Here is a 20,306-nt window from a genome sequence, read left to right as displayed (position 1 = left end):
GATATCATTTTGGCAGGTAAGTAATTACTTACATTTGGCTGATTTTGGCGAGTCCCTGAAAGGCTCCAGCCTCCAGCCTCCTCAGCTCAGTGTCCAAAGTAATAAAACTAGGGGACAAAAGGGTTACATTGTTACTGTATATGTCTATAGGGCCCACTCTCGTTATCACTATAAATGACACCCTGTACCATATCTATCCTGATTGTGCCTCAGATGAACATTTGTAGACATATATACACTATACTGCAGAAAATATTTGGTCACCTGCCTTTCCACGCATAACTTTACTGGCCCCCCAGTCTTAGTCCGTAGGGTTCAATATTAGGTTGGCCCCACCCTTTGCAGCTATAACAGCTTCAACTCTTCTGGGAAGGCCGTCCACAAGGTTTAGGAGGGTGTCTATGGGAAGGTTGGACCATTCTTCCAGAAGCACATTTGTGAGGTCAGGCACTGATGTCGGGGGGAGGAGGCCTGGATCACAGTCTCCGCTCTAATTCATCCCAAAGGTGTTCTATGGGGTTGAGGTCAGGACTCTGTGCAGGCCAGTCAGGTTCCTCCACCCCAAACCCGCTCATTCATCTTTTTACGGACCTTGCTTTGTGCACTGGTGCGCAGTCATGTTGGAACAGGAAGGGACCATCCCCAAACTCTTCCCACAAAGTTGGGAGCATGAAATTGTCCAAAATGTCTTGGTATGCTGATGCCTTAAGAGTTCCCTTCACTGGAACTAGGGGGCCAAGCCCAACCCCTGAAACACAACCCCACACCATAATTCCCCCTCCACCAAACTTTACACTTGGCACAATGCAGTCACCGAAGTACCGTTCTCGTGGCAACCACCAAACCCAGATACATCCATCAGATTGCCAGACAGAGAAACATGATTGGTCACTCCAGAGAACACGTGTCCACTGCTCTAGAGTCCAGTGGCGGTCTGCTTTACACCACGGCATCCGACGCTTTGTGATGTGAGGCTTGGATGCAGCTGCTCGGCCATGGAAATCCATTCCATGAAGCTCTCTACACACTGTTGTTGTGCTAATCTGAAGGCCACACCAAGTTTGGAGGTCTTTAGCTATTGACTCTGCAGACAGTTGGTGACTTCTGCGCACTGTGCGCTTCAGCATGTGCTGACCCCGCTCTGTCATGTGACATGGCCTACCACTTGGTGGCTGAGTTGCTGTTGTTCCCAGTTACTTCCACTTTGTTATAATACCACTAACAGTTGACCGTGGAATATTTAGTAGCCAGGAAATGTCATGGATGGACTTATTGCACAGGTGACAACCTATCACAGGACCACGCTTGGAGTCACTGAGCTCCTGAGAGCGACCCATTCTTTCACCAATGTTTGTAGAAGCAGTCTGCATGCCTAGGGGCTTGATTGTATACACCTGTGTCCATGGAGGGGATTGGAACACCTGAATCACATGATTTGGACGGGTGTGTCAATACCAATATAGAGTGTATGACCAATATGCTGTGTGATACAGTGTTTATATAGGTTGTCCAGACACTATACAAAGTAACATTTTTCATTTTGTATCACCTCTGCTTCATTGTTCTATAGATCAAAAGGATGAGCTTCAATCTGCATGTGATATCATTAAAGCAACCTGACAAGTGAAGAAAAAAGTTTTTTTTTAAATAACCCTTTGTTTACCCTAATCAGGCCTAATTAATTCCTTCTTCCCCTTCTCCCTTGGACTGTTCTTTTCCTACTTTTTTCTTTTTGTTTTACAACCAATAATATTTACGCTTTTTTTCATAATTCTTTTAGGGTTGCATTATAAAAAAGCACAACACTGAAAAAGTCCTTTATTCCATTTGTGAATCTGGGAGAAGGCGCAGGGATCCCAGACTTCGATCTCGCTTAGGAGAGAATGTGGAAGTGCTGATTTGTACCGCAATAGATGTTTAAAATAAATCTATAAATAAAAATATCCAATTTAAGGAGAGTTAGGGGATTGGAGAGGAGGCAGGGAATGAGGAAATTAGGTAAAGGATATGTGAACCATCGCTTTGTAAAGCATTCAGATTAAAATACAAATGAAAGGCAAAACAATTGTGTATACATATAAAAACATTCTAAATACATTTTTTTTCTTTTTTTATGCGATCACTTTGTTCTCATCGGCATAAGGAGCTCAGAGAGCTGAGGTAGGAAAAACTGCTGCACACTGAACCACCCAGTGAATGGCTGTGCAGCAGAGTGTGAGCAAAAGTGTAACCATTGGAGGAGAGCAGGCTGAGCCCCAGCATAGCTAGAAAACTGTCCATGCTGTGCTCTCATGCCTGGTGTGGTCAGTTTTTAACAGGAAAGCAGAGGGACTGGCAGGAACACCAAGGATTTCACACAAAGGAAGTAATGCAAAGAGAACAGGAGACTTTTTCATACAAGTACATGGTACAGTAGGCACATATCAGGAATAGGAAATGTTGGGTTTACATACTCTTTATAGGTAGATTTAGATGTGCATCTAAACCCTCCTTTCCTCTAAAGTTTGATCCACGTTCGGATCGCAATTCAGAGTCTACTAATAGGCAGTGAAGAAGCCATGTGATGCCTCGGGGCCTTTTTGGCGCTTCCCCATTTGCTTGAGCTTGTAACGTTTGGTGGGCTTGCCACCGCTACAACCACCCAAGTTTTGCCGCCTCCCCCAACCACACGTCTAAATGAAGACTTAGGGTTTTTCTCACACAATTCTTTTGAATTTTGGTGGCAGCATTCAGATTAGACTTCTCTGGGAGTCAGAGGTCTTCTTGAAAACAGCCTAAGGGCTTGTGCACACTTGAAGTCGGGGGGCGGGGGGTGGGGGCAGTAAAAACAGTTGGTTGACCCAAAAGGTGAAACTTACATCCGGGTGATGTTGGGAACGCTGGAGAAGGTATCTCTGGGAATAACGGTGATTCTGGTCTCCACCAATCTCCTGTAAGGTCAACATATAGTGTTAGAATTTCTACAGGAAATAAATGTCCCTATCTATGAATCACAAGTACTGAAACTTTAAAGTGTTACTAAACCCCGGACCCTGCATTCACTGTATCTGGTTTCCTAGGACCCCGCATTCACTATATCTGGTCTCCCCGGACTCTGCATTCACTGTATCTGGTTTCCCAGGACCCTGCATTCACTATATCATTTCTCCCCGGACCCTGCATTCACTATATCTGGTCTCCCAGGACCCCGCATTCACTATATCTGGTCTCCCCGGACTCTGCATTCACTGTATCTGGTTTCCCAGAACCCTGCATTCACTATATCCGGTCTCCCCGGACCCTGAATTCACTATATCTGGTCTCCCCGGACCCTGCATTCACTATATCCAGTCTCCCCGGACCAGCATTCACTATATCCGGTCTCCCCGGACCCTGCATTCACTATATCTGGTCTCCCCGGACCCTGCATTCACTGTATCTGGTTTCCCTGGACCCTGCATTCACTATATCCGCTCTCCCTGGACCCTGCATTCACTATATCTGGTCTCCCCGGACCCTGTATTCACTATATCTGGTCTCCCCGGACCCTGCATTCACTATATCCGCTCTCCCAGTGGGGGATCAGCAGAGCTTGGGGTTACTACTAAGTGGGGGATCAGCAGAGCTGGAAGTCACTAATGAGCAGGGGATCAGCATAGCTGGGGGTTACTAATGAGTAGGGAGATCAGCAAAGCTGGGGGTTACTACTGAGTGGGGAATCACCAGATGTTGGGGATTACTACTGAGCGGAGGATCAGCAAAGCTGGGGATTACTACTGAGCGGGGAATCAGCAGAGATGTGGTTTAGTACTGAGTGGGGGATCGGCAAAGCTGGGGGTACTACTGAGCAGGGGATCTGCTAAATGAGGGTGCTAATAAGGGGGAAAGCTGCTGAACAAGAGTAATAATGAGCTGGGGATCTGCTGAGTGTGGGTAATACTGAACTGAGTTTCTATTGGGCACCTTTAAAACAAATAAAAAATCAACACAAAAACAGGGCACTTGGCAATCTTCATCAAAGCTTCAAAAAAGCATCACCAAAACATCCATGAAGCATCAAAAGAGCATGTTGAAGCGGTAGGCGCTTTAATGTGTGTTAAAGTAGAAGCAAATGTAAATGAGCCCTAAAGCTGAACTCCAGGCATGAGAAATGTCATTCAAATGTATTTCTCAAGAGTCAAAAAGGATATAAATTTTTGTGCACCAACCTCATTTACAAACCCAGATATGACATTGTAAAAGAAGAACTTACATCATCACTGTGCTGTACATAGCCTGTGCAGACAGTAGAGCCGTGGGAGGGGCCCAGTAGGCTACCCACTACAGGCTGTTTGTTTGTCTGTGTCCATGTGCAGAGTGAATCTGTATGGGAGTAATTTTATTATTATCAATCAGCTGCTGCATCTGCGGGGTTCTAATGAGGAAAGTGGCAGGGTCTGCATCCTTTTAGACGTGTTTTCCCTTTGGGAGTGTCCTACCAAAAATTACATTTTTGTTGCAGGGGATGCTCTAAACCTGACTTGAATCTTAGTGCAGACTTCTGGGAAAATCAGTAAGCCAATCGCACAAGCAGAAAATGATATTTCTGGGAGGCGTTCTTTACACCATCTGTGTACAGAACACCTCCAGGTTGCCATATTGCATTACATTTTACAGAAAATTACAGAATTGCTTGAATTGGTCTTCAGCCAGATGGCATCATCAGCTACATGTGTCAACCGGACACCCAGAAATATGCCCTGTAATTTGGGAAAAGATAGAGGTAGTGCAGGTGGCCATCTAGGAGGAAATCTGCACAGTATGACAGTTTAGGCTGACCACTGTACTGTGACATAGAAACCAGGTAGTCCAGCACAGCTCTGCTGAGCCCTGGGAGTGCCACTTTGTACAGCACCACAGGAGATGATGGCGCTATAGAAATCACTAATAAATAATGGTGATCGTTTCCTTTTGTGATTATCAATTCATTTTAATGTATACTAATGTACTAAGTTACTTTGGAGTGCATTTTTCTTGGGTTAGGTCAGTATGAATTTTGTAGTATAGTGAAGTGCTTCTCAACCACAAAACCACAGCTTGCTGTGACTTCTGTCCTTCTGGGCCATGGCCTCCCTCCTACTGGGCCATGGCCTCCCTCTGCTAGGCCGTGGCCTTCCTCCTGGATCATGGCTTCCCTCTGCTGGGCTGTAGCCTCCCTCCTACTGGCCCATGGCCTCCCTTTGCTAGGCCGTGGCCTTCCTCCTTCTGGATCATGGCCTCCCTCTGCTGGGCTGTAGCCTCCCTCCTACTGGGCCATGGCCTCCCTCTGCTAGGCCGTGGCCTTCCTCCTTCTGGATCATGGCTTCCCTCTGCTGGGCTGTAGCCTCCCTCCTACTGACCCATGGCCTCCCTTTGCTGGGCCGTAGCCTCCCTCCTACTGGCCCATGGCCTCCCTTTGCTGGGCCATAGCCTCCCTGGCCCACAGCCTTCCTCCTACTGGAGCATGTCCTTCCTCTGCTGGGATGTGGCCTCCCTCATATTGGGCCATGGCCTCCCTCCTATTGGGCCATGGTTTCCCTGTGCTTTGCTGTGGCCTCACTCCTACTGGACCATGGCCTCCCTCTGCTAGGCAGTAGCCTCCTTACTTCTGGGCTGTGGCCTCCCTCTGCTGGGCCGTAGCCTCCCTCCTATTGTGCCATGGCCACTCTCTGCTGGGCCATAGCTTCCCTCCTACTGGGCCATGGCCTCCCTCTGCTGGGCTGTGACCTCTCTCCTACTGGGCCATGGCCTCCCTTCTACTGAGCTGTGACTTCCTTTCTGCTTTCAACAACTACTGCTGTCACACTAGGCTCTGAGTGGTCAGCATGAGAAAGAAATGCCCATTGCATCATCAAAAAAGCCAGGGTATGACTACCACTTTTTATGAATGAAAGTACCCTGGATGAAACTACTCCATGGGTGGGTTGATCTGCACCCAATGGATTAGAAATAGTTTTGGTGCTGCGTGTAGAAAGACATCATTAAAAGAGGCACTGGCAGATGCAGCACACAGATTTGTCATCATCTGTGGATGCTGCTGGCTTTAGTGCTGGGATAAGTATAAGACCACCACCAACACCAATGATTTGGAGGCCATGCTCCCCTGGGATGCAGTATTCCGCTGACACCAGTGGTTTGGGGGCTCTTCTCTCCTAGGGGCCATGATCTCATGACACCAATGATTAGAAGGACTATTTCTCCAGGAGGCCACTACCCCACTGACACTAATGAATTATTATTATTATTATTATACAGGATTTATATAGCGCCAACAGTTTTCTCAGCACTTTACAATATAAATGGAGACAATACAGTTCAATACAAGAGGGATATGAGGGCCCTGATCCTGGGAGCTTACAATCTAGGAAGGACTATTTTTCTCAAAAGGCAACAATCCCAAAGACACCAATGAAATGAGGGCCTATACTCCCCTGGGTGCCATGATCCTATTGATGACAATGATTTGGGGACTATTCTCCCATTGGTGGCCATTATCCCACTGACACCAATAAACTGAAGGACTATTTTCCCCTGGGGGCCGCACTCCCACTGGCAACAATTATTTGGGGGGCTATTCTACCCTAGGGGTCACAGTCCCACTAACTCATATGAACTAAGGGGCTCTGCTTGCCTGGGGGTATGATCCCACTTACAATAATGATTTGGGGCTATTCTTCAGTGGTGGTCACAATCCCACTGACACCAATCAATTCGAGGAACTGTTTTCCCTGGGGGCAACATTCCCACTAGCAATATTGATTTGACGGGCTATTCTACTTGAGAGGCTGCAAGCTCCCCTGGGGGGCACGCTCCCACTGACAATAATGATTTGAGGCTATTCTTCCCTGGTGGCCAAAATCCCACTGACACCAATTAATTGAGGGACTATTTTCCCCTGGGGGGCATAAACCCCCTGTCAACAATAATTTGAGGGGCAATTCTTCCCTAGGGGACACATTCCCACTGACACTAATGAACTGAGGGGCTAAGCTCCCCTACTGGGGGACACAATCCCATTGACACCACTGATTTGGGGCTATTTTTCCTTGGTGGTCATGATCCCACTGACACCAATTTTTTTGGGAACTATTCTCCCCTAGGGCCATGGCCCCATTAACACCAATGAATTGATGAGTTATTCTCCCCTTGGAGCCATGATCTCACTCGCACTATTTATTAATGTGGTGGGGGGTTGGTATTCTCCCCTGGGGGTCCCGATCTCACTGACACTAATAAAATAAAGGGCTTTTCTCCCTTGGTGGCCATGATCTCACTGACATCAATTATTTTAGGACTATATTCTCCTGGGGGCCATGACCCCACTAACACCAATGAATTGAAGGGCTATTCTCCGCTAGGAGTCCTGATCTCACTTACATTAATTATTTGCAGGGCCTATTCTTCCCCAGGGGCCATGATTCCATTGACACCAATAAATTAAAGGAATATTCTCCCCAGGGGGCTGCAATCCCACTGACACCAATTAAATGAGGGGTTATTATTACCTGTGGGCCACGATACAAAGGATACCCATGTTTGGGGAGTTATCTTATCCCAGTTGGCCGCAATCCCAATGATACCAATGATTTGGGGAGACTATTCTCCCCTGGGGGCCACAAGCCCCCTGTCAACAATGATTTGGGAGGCTATTCTCCCCTGGGGGCCACAATCAAACTGATTACACTCTTCTTCATACATTTTTTATACATAGTTTGCGGGCAGCACAGTGGCTTAGTGGTTAGCACTTCCCCCTGGCAGTACTAGGGTTGTTGGTTCGAATCCCAACCACGGCACCACCTGTCTGGTGTTTGCATGTTCTCCCTGTGCCTGCGTGGGTTTCCTCCCACACTCCAAAGCCATGCTGGTAGGTTAATTGGCTCCCGTCTAAATTGTCCCTAGTATGTATATGTATGAATGTGAGTTAGGGACCTTAGATTATACACCCCTTGAGGGTTAGAGACCTTAGATTGTAGACCCCTTGAGGGTTAGGGGACTGATGTGAATGTACAATAGATATGTAAAGTGCTGTTTAATTTGACGGCGCTATATAAGTACCTGAAATAAATAAATTCCCATACTTGAATGAGTATAAACTTTTTCTTACTGTTGGGGCATGGAAAGTTTTGGAAGAACTTATCTAGCCTTGGTCTTACTAAGGACCACTAGTATGGTGTGTATCCTTGTGTTTTCCAGGGTTGGAGAGCTGAGAGAGATTTTCCGGCAGTATTCAGCTGCGGGAAGAGGACTAGAAAAGCCGGAGATCTCCAAAGCCGCAGGGCCCAAGGAGTTAAGCTCAATCGGGAGAAGCTCTGGAAAATAAACAGTCCAATAATAGCCATAGATCGCGTTTCTTGCCAGGGCTGAGAAAACGCCGATTTTGTTGTGCGGAGGGAAGAAAAGCCTTTGTATGCTCTCTTTTGTTACTGTTGCCAGCTCTCCAGCTACGAAAACAGAGCGCCGGCTCCAGGTATAAAATGCAGAGGAGCAGCCAGTACGTGCGCTAAGTGCGAGCAGGAAGGAGAACCGCATGCTTTAGATAATAACCAGCAACCGCGTAGCTGCAGGGAGAGCAAAGGAGAAGGGGAGTCAATGGACCTGGAATTAACATGACCTGTAGAAGATATATTTAGAAATTTAAAGGTGAACTCCGGGTGCAAAAATTTTCATCGAAATATATTCCTCACTAGCCACAGGGGATATACTGTATATCCACTCTGTGTGCACCAAATGCCTTTGCAAACCCAGATATTACCTTGCATAAGTAGCAGTGACATCATCACTGTGCTGAACATAGCCTGGACAGAGAACAGAGGTGTGGGAGGGGCCCAAAAGGCTCCACCCACTACAGATATCTACAGGAGGGGGTGGAGACAAGACCAGCCACCTTGTAGCAGTGACCAGGAAGCTCCTGCACCAGGGGCGGACTGACCATTTGGAGACTCATGGGACCCATGAGATGCCCCTGGTACCTTTTTCATAGGCTTTTTTGAGTTTGGGCAAGGACACAGGGGCCCCATGATCCCCTATTGCCCAGGGGCCCCATGAGTTGTCAGTCCGCCCCTGTCCAGCACAGAAGGAAAGTCTTGCATCGGATTGGTGCACAGATTTGGAATAAATACACAAGGCACACAGAGATTCAAGGGAGAACACACATGACCAATGGATTTTGATAATATTTGCTAATCCGAGAATCCAGCATTCAAGAACTCCTAGCAAACAGCTAAATGGCTAAATGAACAGCTGAACTACAGATGAGCAGGGGTGTATTTACCACAAGGCAAACAAGGCACTTGCCTAGGGTGGCATTTTTCAGGGGGGCAGCACCTCCCCCCAGAAGAAGGGATGAAAGAAGGGCCATGGGAACCAGGTGGGATCCGAGAGAGGCTGCAGGTTGCTTGATGGTGTACCTAGAGCCTGACTCTCATTCCCAAGGATGTCCGGAGCTTTGAAGATTGGTGTCTTTCTTTCTATCGCCGGGGGGGAGGGGGCGGGGAGGATGATGGAAGGCTCTCACAGGTGGGGGGGGCAGGGGTGTTGTTGGTCAATGTCAGGGGGGCAGGCGATTTTTGTGTTGCCTAGGGCAGCACAAACCCTAAATACACCACTGCATATGAGAGAGTTCTTTTACCCGCCAATGATATTAGATTTCTGTCCATTCAGTCCAAAGGTTTACACAACCCTGCCACACAGTACAGCCAGGTTTTGACCTGACTTTCTTTTCTATGGAGTCTAAAAATGCAGCCTGATCACCTCCCCGCCCCCAGCCTGTGATTGGACATTGAAGGAGCAGTGGCATACAAATGATCTCTTTTCACTCTGCTCTCTCCTCCTGCCATCATGTTTCCTGGCAGCTCCCAGCTTTTTCCTGTAGTAACATATAGACCGTTGGGAGAAACCATAGTACCAGAAATATTGGGTAGCAGTGGTGTTCGGTCCTCTTCCCAAAAACTTAAAAGATAAAAGAAGCCAGTGGCAACATTTCTTTTGCCTTCTGGATTCTTGTTGTTGGGATCACTGCTGAGTGTATGAGCAGATTTTATTGTGAGCAAATCTTCACGGTACATTGCAGATCACACACATACAGAGAGTATTCAACAATGTAACAGATCCCTGGGGTCAAGGACAGAAATAGAGGGGGGATAACAATGTAAGAGATTCTGGATCTAGAACAGACATGGAGGGGGATAACACTGTAACAGGTCCCAGGGTCCATGGCAGACATGGAGGGGGGATAACAATGGAACAGATCCCAAGGTTCATGGCAGACATATAGCGGGGATAACATAGGAACAGATCCCGGGGTTCATGGCAGACATGGAGGGGGAATAACAATGGAACAGATCCCGGGGTCCATGGCAGACATGGAGGGGAGATAACAATGGAACAGATCCGAGGGTTCATGGCAGACATGGAGGGGGATAACAATGGAACAGATCCAAGGGTACATGGCAGACGTGGAGGGGGGATAACAAACATATCATTTTTTCACTGCAGACATGGAGGGGGATAACAATGGAACAGATCCGAGGGTCCATGGCAGATATGGAGGGGGGATAACAATGGAACAGATCCCAGGGTTCATGGCAGACGTGGAGGGGGATAACACTGTAACAGGTCTCAGGGTACATGGCAGACGTGGAGGGGGGATAACAAACATATCATTTTTTCACTGCAGACATGGAGGGGGATAACAATGGAACAGATCCGAGGGTCCATGGCAGACATGGAGGGGGGATAACAATGGAACAGATCCGAGGGTCCATGGCATACATGGAGGGGGAATAGCAATGGAACAGATCCGAGGGTTCATGGCAGACATGGAGGGGGATAACAATGGAACAGATCCAAGGGTTCATGGCAGACATGGAGGGGGGATAACAATGGAATAGATCCCAGGGTTCATGGCAGACATGGAGCGGGGATAACAATAGAACAGATCCCGGGGTTCATGGCAGACATGGAGGGGGGATAACAATGGAACAGATCCTGGGGTTCATGGCAGACATGGAGAGGGGATAACAATGGAACAGATTCCAAGGTTCATGGCAGACATGGAGGGGGGATAACAATGGAACATATCCCAGGGTTCATAGAAGACATGGAGGGGGGATAACAATGGAACAGATCTGGGGGTCCATGGCAGACATGGAGGGGAGATAACAATGGAACAGATCCGAGGGTTCATGGCAGACATGGTGGGGGGATAACAATGGAATAGATCCCAGGGTTCATGGCAGACATGGAGGGGGGATAACACTGTAACAGGTCCCAGGGTCCATGGCAGATATGGAGGGGGGATAACAATGGAACAGATCCCAGGGTTCATGGCAGACGTGGAGGGGGATAACACTGTAACAGGTCTCAGGGTACATGGCAGACGTGGAGGGGGGATAACAAACATATCATTTTTTCACTGCAGACATGGAGGGGGATAACAATGGAACAGATCCGAGGGTCCATGGCAGATATGGAGGGGGGATAACAATGGAACAGATCCCAGGGTTCATGGCAGACGTGGAGGGGGATAACACTGTAACAGGTCTCAGGGTACATGGCAGACGTGGAGGGGGGATAACAAACATATCATTTTTTCACTGCAGACATGGAGGGGGATAACAATGGAACAGATCCGAGGGTCCATGGCAGACATGGAGGGGGGATAACAATGGAACAGATCCGAGGGTCCATGGCATACATGGAGGGGGAATAGCAATGGAATAGATCCCAGGGTTCATGGCAGACATGGAGGGTGGATAACACTGTAACAGGTCCCAGGGTCCATGGCAGATATGGAGGGGGATAACAATGGAACAGATCCCAGGGTTCATGGCAGACATGGAGGGGGATAACAATGATACAGATCCCGGGGTCCATGGTAGACATGCAGGGGATAACACTGTGCTAGATGCTGGGGTTCATGGTAGATATGGAGGGGGATATCAATGGAACAGATCCCAGGGTCTATGGTAGACATGAAGGGGGGAATAACATTAACAGATCCTGGGGTTCATGGTAGACACAGTGGGGGGGGATAACAATGGAAGATCTTGAGGTCCATGGTATACATGGAGGGGGATAACATTAACAGATCCCGTGGTTCATGGTAGAGAAAGTGGGGGGATAACAATGGAATAGATCCTAGGGTCTAGGACAGACATGGAGGGGAGGGTGGCACTGTTACATAATAGATCCTGGGGTCTAGAATAGACACGGAGGTGGGATAACAATGTAACGATCCTGGAATCTAGGACAGACATGCAGGGATAGCAATGTTACCAATCCTGGGGTCTAGGATAAACATGGAGGGGGGAAAACACTATAATTTAGGACAGACATGGAGGGGGATAACAACGTAACAGATCCTGGTGTCTAGGATAGACATGGAGAGGAGGTGACACTGTAATAGATCCCAGGGTCCATGGTAGGCATGCAGAGGGGGTGACACTGTAACAGATCCTGGGGTCCATGGTGGGCATGGAGAGGAGGTGACACTGTAATAGATCCCAGGGGGCCATGGTAGACATGGAGGGGGATAACATTAACAGATCCTGGGGTTCATGGTAGAGACGGTGGGGGGATAACAATGGAACAAATCCTAGGGTCTAGGACAGACATGGAGAGGAGGTGACACTGTAATAGATCCCGGGGGGCCATGGTAGGCATGGAGGGGGGATAACAATCTTCAGCTAGAATTGGAGAATGTGAAATGAGATCCATATGTCAGAGCGGATCATCACTGAAAGGGCCGATGGAAGGAGCCAATGATTGACCTGTCCCCGGGAGAAGGAAATGTGCGTAAACACGCCGTAGTCTCTCTCGCCTCCACAAAGGACGCATTCAGCGCTGGGGCCTGCTCGGGCACACCGCTCATCCAGCCATGCAGCCAAATCAGGGGGCGCCCTGACAGACTTAAATAAACACCCAGGAGATTAAACAAGACTCTCGGAGGAGAAGGCAAGGCCCCCACAGCCACAGATATTTCCCCCCGATTCCAATAATGACAACAGGTAGAACCGGTCTGCTCTTCAAATAAACTGCAATTAGCGGCAGCCCATCACCGCCGCGCTACGCCGGGGGGAAACCATCCAAAGCCATTTCCTTTTTCTCGGATATAACAATTTATCAATAAAAGGGCCTTTATCCACAGCTACACAACTCCAGGAGAATGTTAAATAAAGATCCATTACTATGTATGTATGGACGTAATGTGAAACTGCTTATTTTTGTAAGCTGCAACCATCACAAAGCAAGATGCCAGTGTGAGAAGCCTCAGGTGGAAGCTGCATTTCTCTGACTCCTGGAGAAGTGATGACACTCGCAGTGATCCTGAATAATGCAGGTCATAGATGGGTCGAAAATCGGCCGCTTTTTCAGCCGAAAAAAGAATCGGACGATTTTCGCACCGTTAGTGGGTTAGTTGGTCGGCCGTTTTTCGGGGTTCTGGCACTTTTTTTTTATTGGTAAAGTTGGAAAAAAATCGGCCGATTTTGCCGATCGGCCGATTTTCCCGGAAATGATGAGCAAATCGGCCAATCGTTTTACCAATAAAAAATCTGCGCATGAGCCGTGACCTGCAAGAATAAGAAAAAGAAGAAGAAGAAAAAGAAGAAGAAAAAAGAAGAATAAGAAAAAGAAGAAAAAGAAGAAGAATTCCAGTCCGCTATTCTATTTCATATGAAAAGTATTGTGGTTGCAACATTGTATCTATTTGTATCCGAATAAAACCATCTGTATCCAAAAAGGATACAAATGGATACATTGTTGCAACCGCAAGACTTTTTCATGTCAAATATAATAGCGGAGCTCTCTGCAAGGGACAGAAGTAATTAAATGCCGGCCATAGACGGGACAAAAATCGGCCGATTTGTTTTACCATTGGTGGTAACGTCGGCCTATTGAACGACCGATATTTCATTTTTTTTTTTTTTTAAATGGACGGTTTTCGACCCATCTATGGCCTGCATAAGTTTCAAAACTACCAGGCAGAAGATGTCAGAAGATCTGAATTCCATGCTTCTCATACAGGGACTTTTTGGGAAATTGGTTGCACCAGTGATCATGTCAAATCGGGCTACCCCCTAATCCCTTGTTCACCAGTTAAATATAGAAATCTAGCTGATGAGAGAGAAGGTAGAGAGCAGGGGTGAGTGTCACAATATTTATTTTGCAGTCTCTTTAGGTATACTGGTACACACAGCCAGGGGTGGACTGACAACTCATGGGGCACCCGGGCAATAGGGGATCATGGGGCCCCTGTGTCCTTGCCCAAACTTAAAAAAGCCTATGAAAAAGGTACCAGGGGCATCTCATGGGGCCCCCTACTGACCCCGGGCCCTCGGGCAGTGCCTGAGTTTCCAAATGGTCAGTCAGCCCCTGCACACAGCAGCTCTGCAATCATTACTACATCACTGAATGCATGGTGGGTAAAACAGAGGGACACAGAGATGGGCTCATCACTGTGCTGCTTCTCCTTTCACTGTCCAGTCACAAGCTGGAGGCATGTCCGGGATGACCTGGGCTGAGAGTACGTGGGTTGAACTCTGCTGGCAATCAGACTGAGGACATCTTTTGGCAGAAAAGAGGTACTGCAAGGGAAATCCCATGATAATTGCAATCTTAGAAGTGGCTACTCCATGCTGAGCAAACTCCATATGTGTGCAGTCTCCTTTTCTAGCTTTATACACACCTGGAGTTTGCTGGGCCCAGAGCAGCTGCTATTATGTTAAGTTGGAGCAGTGAGAGGACGTACTCTGTGCATGCGTGCAGTTTGAATGGACTAGGGCAGCCGCTAGAGGGCACATTATTGTGAAATTTAGCCTGTCCTTCAAATGGCAGGTCAGGGAGAAATGAGGGGCCATCACTTTTTCTGCAAAGGAACCCCAACAGCTGCATTTGTAATGAGAGGAGCTTCACAATTTCCAACAGGAGATGGAATGTACTATTCAATGGATGTAGAACTGGATAAGGGGGGATTTTCTGAAAATCTTCCTGAAAGGTGAGCTGACACTTTAATTCTCTGAAAATGGAGCTCATCTCAGCCATGCAGAATGTGGGAAGTTGTGACCACGTCGGCTCAACGTAGCCAAGTTGTCAGTTCTGCTGTCCAGACCCCTGCAGCTGTGTAATCCCCAACATCTTACAGCTGCAATTGTGCATGCCCTGACATCTATCTGCTGTAACTTGGGTTGCCACCTCATCCCTTTAAACCCAAACACATATTAATTACACAGGTCCTGAGGCTAATCTAATGCAGATAAGGCACCAAAGGAGTTCAATTACTACCTTAAAACAGAGCTCCACCCAAAACGGGAAGTTCCACTTTAAGCCTTTGTCCCCCGCTCCCCATTAAGGATTGGCACCTTTGTGGAGCGGGTACCCGAATTAGACAGGTACCCGCTCTCACTTCCACTGCGATCGCCTAGGCGATCGGAAGCAGGAGTTGTTCTCCCCCCCCCCCCCCGTAGTCTTCTGGGACACGTGACAGGTCCCAGAAGACTACTGGGCCATTCACAAAGCACCGCGCTTCTCGCGCATGCGCAGTGGACACCTGGCTGTGAAGCTGTCACAGCCGGGTGTCCACACTGAAAATGCCGGTGCCAGGGAGAGAAGACGGACAGTGAAACCAGCAGAGATGAGGACACCGCTGGACCGAGGGACAGCTAAGTGTCTGTATTTTAAAAGTCAGCAGCTACAGTTTTTGTATTTTTGTAGCCGCTGACTTTTAGTTTATTTTTTTTCAGGTGGAACTCCGCTTTAATCAGCCACATAACCTGTGTAATTAATATGTGTTCAGGTTTAAAGGGATCAGGTGGCAACCCTAGCTGCACCTGGGTCTGCTTCTGTCTAAAGTATATATCTGCATCTAAAGATCCCTCTTTCTTGCTAACTCAATTCCCCAGGTGCAACATCTTAACACCCAGTCTATAAACATACTATAAACATTTCCATGCGCGCCAACATCTCTATAGGGCCCCAATGTAGTCAGCAGAAGATTCATCTCAAAGACTATTCTCAGATCCAGGGGCGAACTGACAACTCATGGGGCCTCCGGACAATAGGGGATCATGGGGCCCCTGTGTCTTTGCCCAAACTCAAAAAAGCCTATGAAAAAGGTACCAGGGACATCTCATGGGGCCCCCTACTGACCCCGGGCCCTCGGGCAGTGCCCGAGTTTCCAAATGATCAGTCCACCTCCGCTCAGATCACTTTATCCTAAAGGCCGTTTTGTGTTTATTTCAAAATCAGTATCTCCCAGGCCTAAACCAAGCCCCTTTGTTTTAGAGCTCTGAAGTGGCATAGTTGATTCATGTTGTTACTTTGTTGGTCACTTGGGGTGATTCAATTAATCTCGCTACTGTTTATGCCCTTTGGATCACAGTATATGCTGAAATCTGAAGCACCTTTATGGAACTTGTTGAAGCTAACTGTGCCTTCCTTATTGAGTTCATGTTGGCTGACTTTACCATGCCAATAGTCTCTGTAATGCTTCTTATGATCTTAGTCTACAATACAATCTGTTATTCTTTTATAGATTTCAGGGTCTAATTCTTGTGTGCTTACTGAGGTATACAGAAAGGTATTCTGGTGGTGTCAACAAGGTGGTTTACACATAGGGCTGGACAAGAGCAGAGGACCCAAATCTGCCGGCGGCTTCTGTGGGGGTAGCGCTACACTTCTCTTTCTCTTCTCATTATCATGAGGATCGGTGGAATAGTTCTCTCTTATTTAGAGCAGGAGCGGACTGACAACTCATGGGGCTCCCGAGCAATAGGAAATAGGAGGCCCCTGTGTCCTCGCCAACACTCAATCCACACCACAAAAAGCCTATGAAAGGTATCAGGGGCATCTCATGGGGCCCCAAACTGACCCCGGGCCCTCGGACAGTGCCCGAGTGCCCCAATGGTCAGTCTGCCCCTGATTTAGAGTCACATGGTTGCAATACACCACAAAATATTAGCTTTGTTCCATTTGCAGAGGTTTCATGTGGAAGTTGAATGTGCTGTAAGGGGACAGGAGACCAAAAGATAGATCTCCTAGATTGTAAGTTCCAAGGAGCAGGGTCCTCGAACCCCTCGTGTATCGTATTGTATTGTTATTGTACTGTCTCATGTATTGTCTCCCATTATAATGTACAGCGCTGAGCGAACTATTGGTGTTATAGAAATACTGTATAATAATAATAATAATTCAAGGTAGAATAAATCATAGGCCAAGATTTCCTTTCCTTTTTGTCTTTATGGATTTGTAAAATAACTATGTTTCTGGATCAACTGGTAGGAATTGAGCAGAGAAATTTGCTCAGAAGTGATTCCGGTGGGAAAAAAGTCTAAATCTTTATTTCCCTGTGAAAAAAGAGCGAACTGTTAATTTTGACCTTTTTCAGGAACAGGCCCCATATTTCCACCTGGTTCCGTTTAATGATGAATGAACTTATAGACGACGCGGACTCACTGCTGCCACCTAATGGGGACAAGAAGGGCGTTTCATACAGCGAGCTGTCAATCCTCAGGACATTCTTTGGATACTTTCTATGTGTGTTTTCTCCATACATGGAGTGCGCTAATAACCGATGAGAAAACAAAAAATTAAGTCACATCCGACATCTCTGCCGGGGGCAAAAAGAAGAGGCAGTGGGACGATGTGACATGGCTGGGACAAAGAAAGATGCTGCGTCCCACGGATGAACCTAATCCGATGGGAGGGGGAGATGTGAGGATGGGAGGGATGGGAGGGTATTCATGATGTAGAACTGCTGTGGGTTGACAAATATAAGGAGGTGTTTCTGAAAATGTTATTGTAGAGCTGTGACAGTGAATATTGCTGGGGTTTTACTGCTACCAACCTCATGTGTGAACAAGCCCTAACTGTCACTTTATTGTATTTATCTGAATGTATAGGGATTTGGGGTCCTAAACAGTGGTGGGACAAGTTTCTTTAGCACTCAAAGCAAAAAGACCAAAGTACTCCCCCCACCCCAATGAGGTGTTAACTATCTCAGCAGCATATGAGGTGGTATCAAAACATTTCGAGACTAGTTTTGTAACACGCCAGCAGATGGCAGCACAAGGCTGCACACACAGTCACAGGGAGCACCGACCTTCATAAGTCATTGTGCAAAAGACATCTTCCTGTGTATATCGGGAGCTGTGCAGTTGGTGCTGACCAAGTGCGTTGCCACGTCTGCTATTTCATCATGGACGGCAAGTTAGAACAAATAGCAAACGTGAAATTCTGCGTGAAACTGGGCAAATCTGCCCCGGAGATGTACTCTTGAATCTATTTGTTACCACCTCGTAGACTGCAGGTCTTGTAATTTTTGCACCACTTCCTGTTGATACCTTCAAAGTGACTGCTTGTTCCACCTACAGCTCAGCCCTGGTCCTCCTAAATTGGAAGATGACTGTATAGCATGCCTGCATTCTATATGAATATTTATATTATATTATAATACATGCGTGTGATCTGAGTGCCTGTCATTTTTTTTTTATTTTTTTTTTTGTGTTTGCAATACAGCACACACACTTGGTAATAAAGGACAAGTACTCACAATATCTCTGTGTTTTCCGGCAGTTCAGGCACGTTGGAGCGATTCCTGCAGGTGACGCTGTAGCTCGTCTCTTGTTCACATTTACAGTTGTAAGGACAGCCAGCCCCGGCTCGGGGCAACAGGAGAAGTAGGGTCAGCAGACAGCAGGACAGGCAGGGTATCCCAGAGGACATGGCTAGCCTGGACCTCACATGGGTCAGTACACGGTACCAGCAGGCAGAAGGCACGATAAGCTGTGGTTCAGTCCTGTGGGGTACAGTAGAGTGTTAGCTCTCCAGTTCACATCATCCATAATCACTAGAAAGCCTTTCATTTATGTTTATTAGATGCTCATTTCTTATCCTACTAGCGGACATTTAATGGTGGCCATACACGCTTCAATTTTACTATCTGGTTAATGTGCAATTCAATAAAAGTAATCAAATCAGCAAACAATTAAAGAGCTATGACTTCCCTTTATGATCCATTTAATCTCGATGTACAGGAGTACCTCGGTTTACGAATTTAATGTGTTCTGCGGGACTTTTTGTATTGCGAAAAAATTTGTAAACCGAAACACAGTTTCGCATAGGAATGCATTGAAAACCAATTAATCCGTTCCAGAGGTCAGAAAAAAGTAAAAAAAGAGTATTTTATCTATTCAAAACTCTTTATAAAGTGCACTTTAAAGGCATAAATACTATACAGGGACATTAAAAATGAATTCGTAAATGCACTGAAAACCAATGAATCCGTTCTGGAGGTCAGAAAAAAGTAAAAAAAAAGTCTTTTATCTGTTCAAAACTCTTTATAAAGTGCACTTTAAAGGCATAAATACTGTACAGGGACATGATTACAAATTAATTCGTAAATGCATTAAAAACCAATTAATCCATTCCGGAGGTCATTAAAAAGTGAAAAATAGTTTTATCTGTTCAAAACGCTTTATAAAGTGCACTTTAAAGGCATAAATACTGTACAGGGACATGATTAAAAAAAATTTGTAAATGCATTGAAAACCAATGAATCCATTCGTATTGCGAAAAAAATTCGTAAACCGAGCCATTATTTTCAGTGGATTTTCATACGTAAATCGAAAATTATGTTAACCGAGGCTTTCATAAACCGAGGTACGCCTGTAGATTGGATCCAATTATACTGAGTCAATCAGCCAGGGCTGAAAAGTCTCAATTGTTTTGGCTCGATTGACAGCACTGAGATGCTTTGGTCATGAATCAAATCCAATTACGATCAATCAGATTATGAGATTACACGGTGGAAACAGAGATGCGATTGATATCTTACGATCATATCTTTCAACTTAATCAACTATCCTCTGTGGCATGTCGATTGATTGAGTTGTCTTCTACAGATTGATTGTTCCTATCGAGGGAGATTGTTTATTAAAGCATGTATGGCCACCACTGGACTGAATAAAAGGCTACAATATTTCAACAATACATGGACCCCCTTCCCACTCAGCTCCAGTGTCTTTACACCTAGGAAGGCTTGCCCAATCTCGTCACAGCTGTCACATGATCAGAAGCCTGTCCCAATGGTCCCCGATTGGAAGCCTAGACCAACAGAAGTTGGAACCTGCCTGAGCTATCCCATGGGAAGATGCCAAAGTTGACAGTCAATCAGAGGAAGCGGCATAGAGGCATATCCGTTGCATACAATCGGCTGTCAGGCAGGTAGCACTTCTGCTACCTATGATTTGCTGTTGGCTTTGACAGCTTCCATGCGGGATTCCCACTTGTGTCTGAACATGCTTGAGCTCATC

General features: G+C 46.7%; 1 protein-coding gene across 1 annotated transcript in view; it reads right to left on the bottom strand.

The window, feature by feature from the left end:
- TSHR (thyroid stimulating hormone receptor) overlaps nt 1-20,306 on the bottom strand; it is a 90,368-nt gene that overhangs the window by 40,173 nt on the left and 29,889 nt on the right. Inside the window, exons 2-4 of the mRNA XM_089661385.1 lie at nt 18,545-18,790; nt 2,859-2,930; nt 33-107 (exon numbers count right to left, since the gene is read on the bottom strand). Coding sequence (XP_089517511.1) covers nt 33-107; nt 2,859-2,930; nt 18,545-18,717 — 320 coding nt within the window. The 5' untranslated portion in view covers nt 18,718-18,790. The remainder of the gene's footprint in view (nt 1-32; nt 108-2,858; nt 2,931-18,544; nt 18,791-20,306) is intronic.

The sequence above is a fragment of the Staurois parvus genome, unplaced genomic scaffold, assembly GCF_062004578.1.
Source record: "Staurois parvus isolate SC_StPar_1 unplaced genomic scaffold, SC_StPar_1.0 ptg001330l, whole genome shotgun sequence".
NCBI classification, from domain to species: domain Eukaryota; kingdom Metazoa; phylum Chordata; class Amphibia; order Anura; family Ranidae; genus Staurois; species Staurois parvus.
Note: the sequence above shows the minus strand (reverse complement) of the source record. Positions and strands in the feature narration are given on the sequence as shown.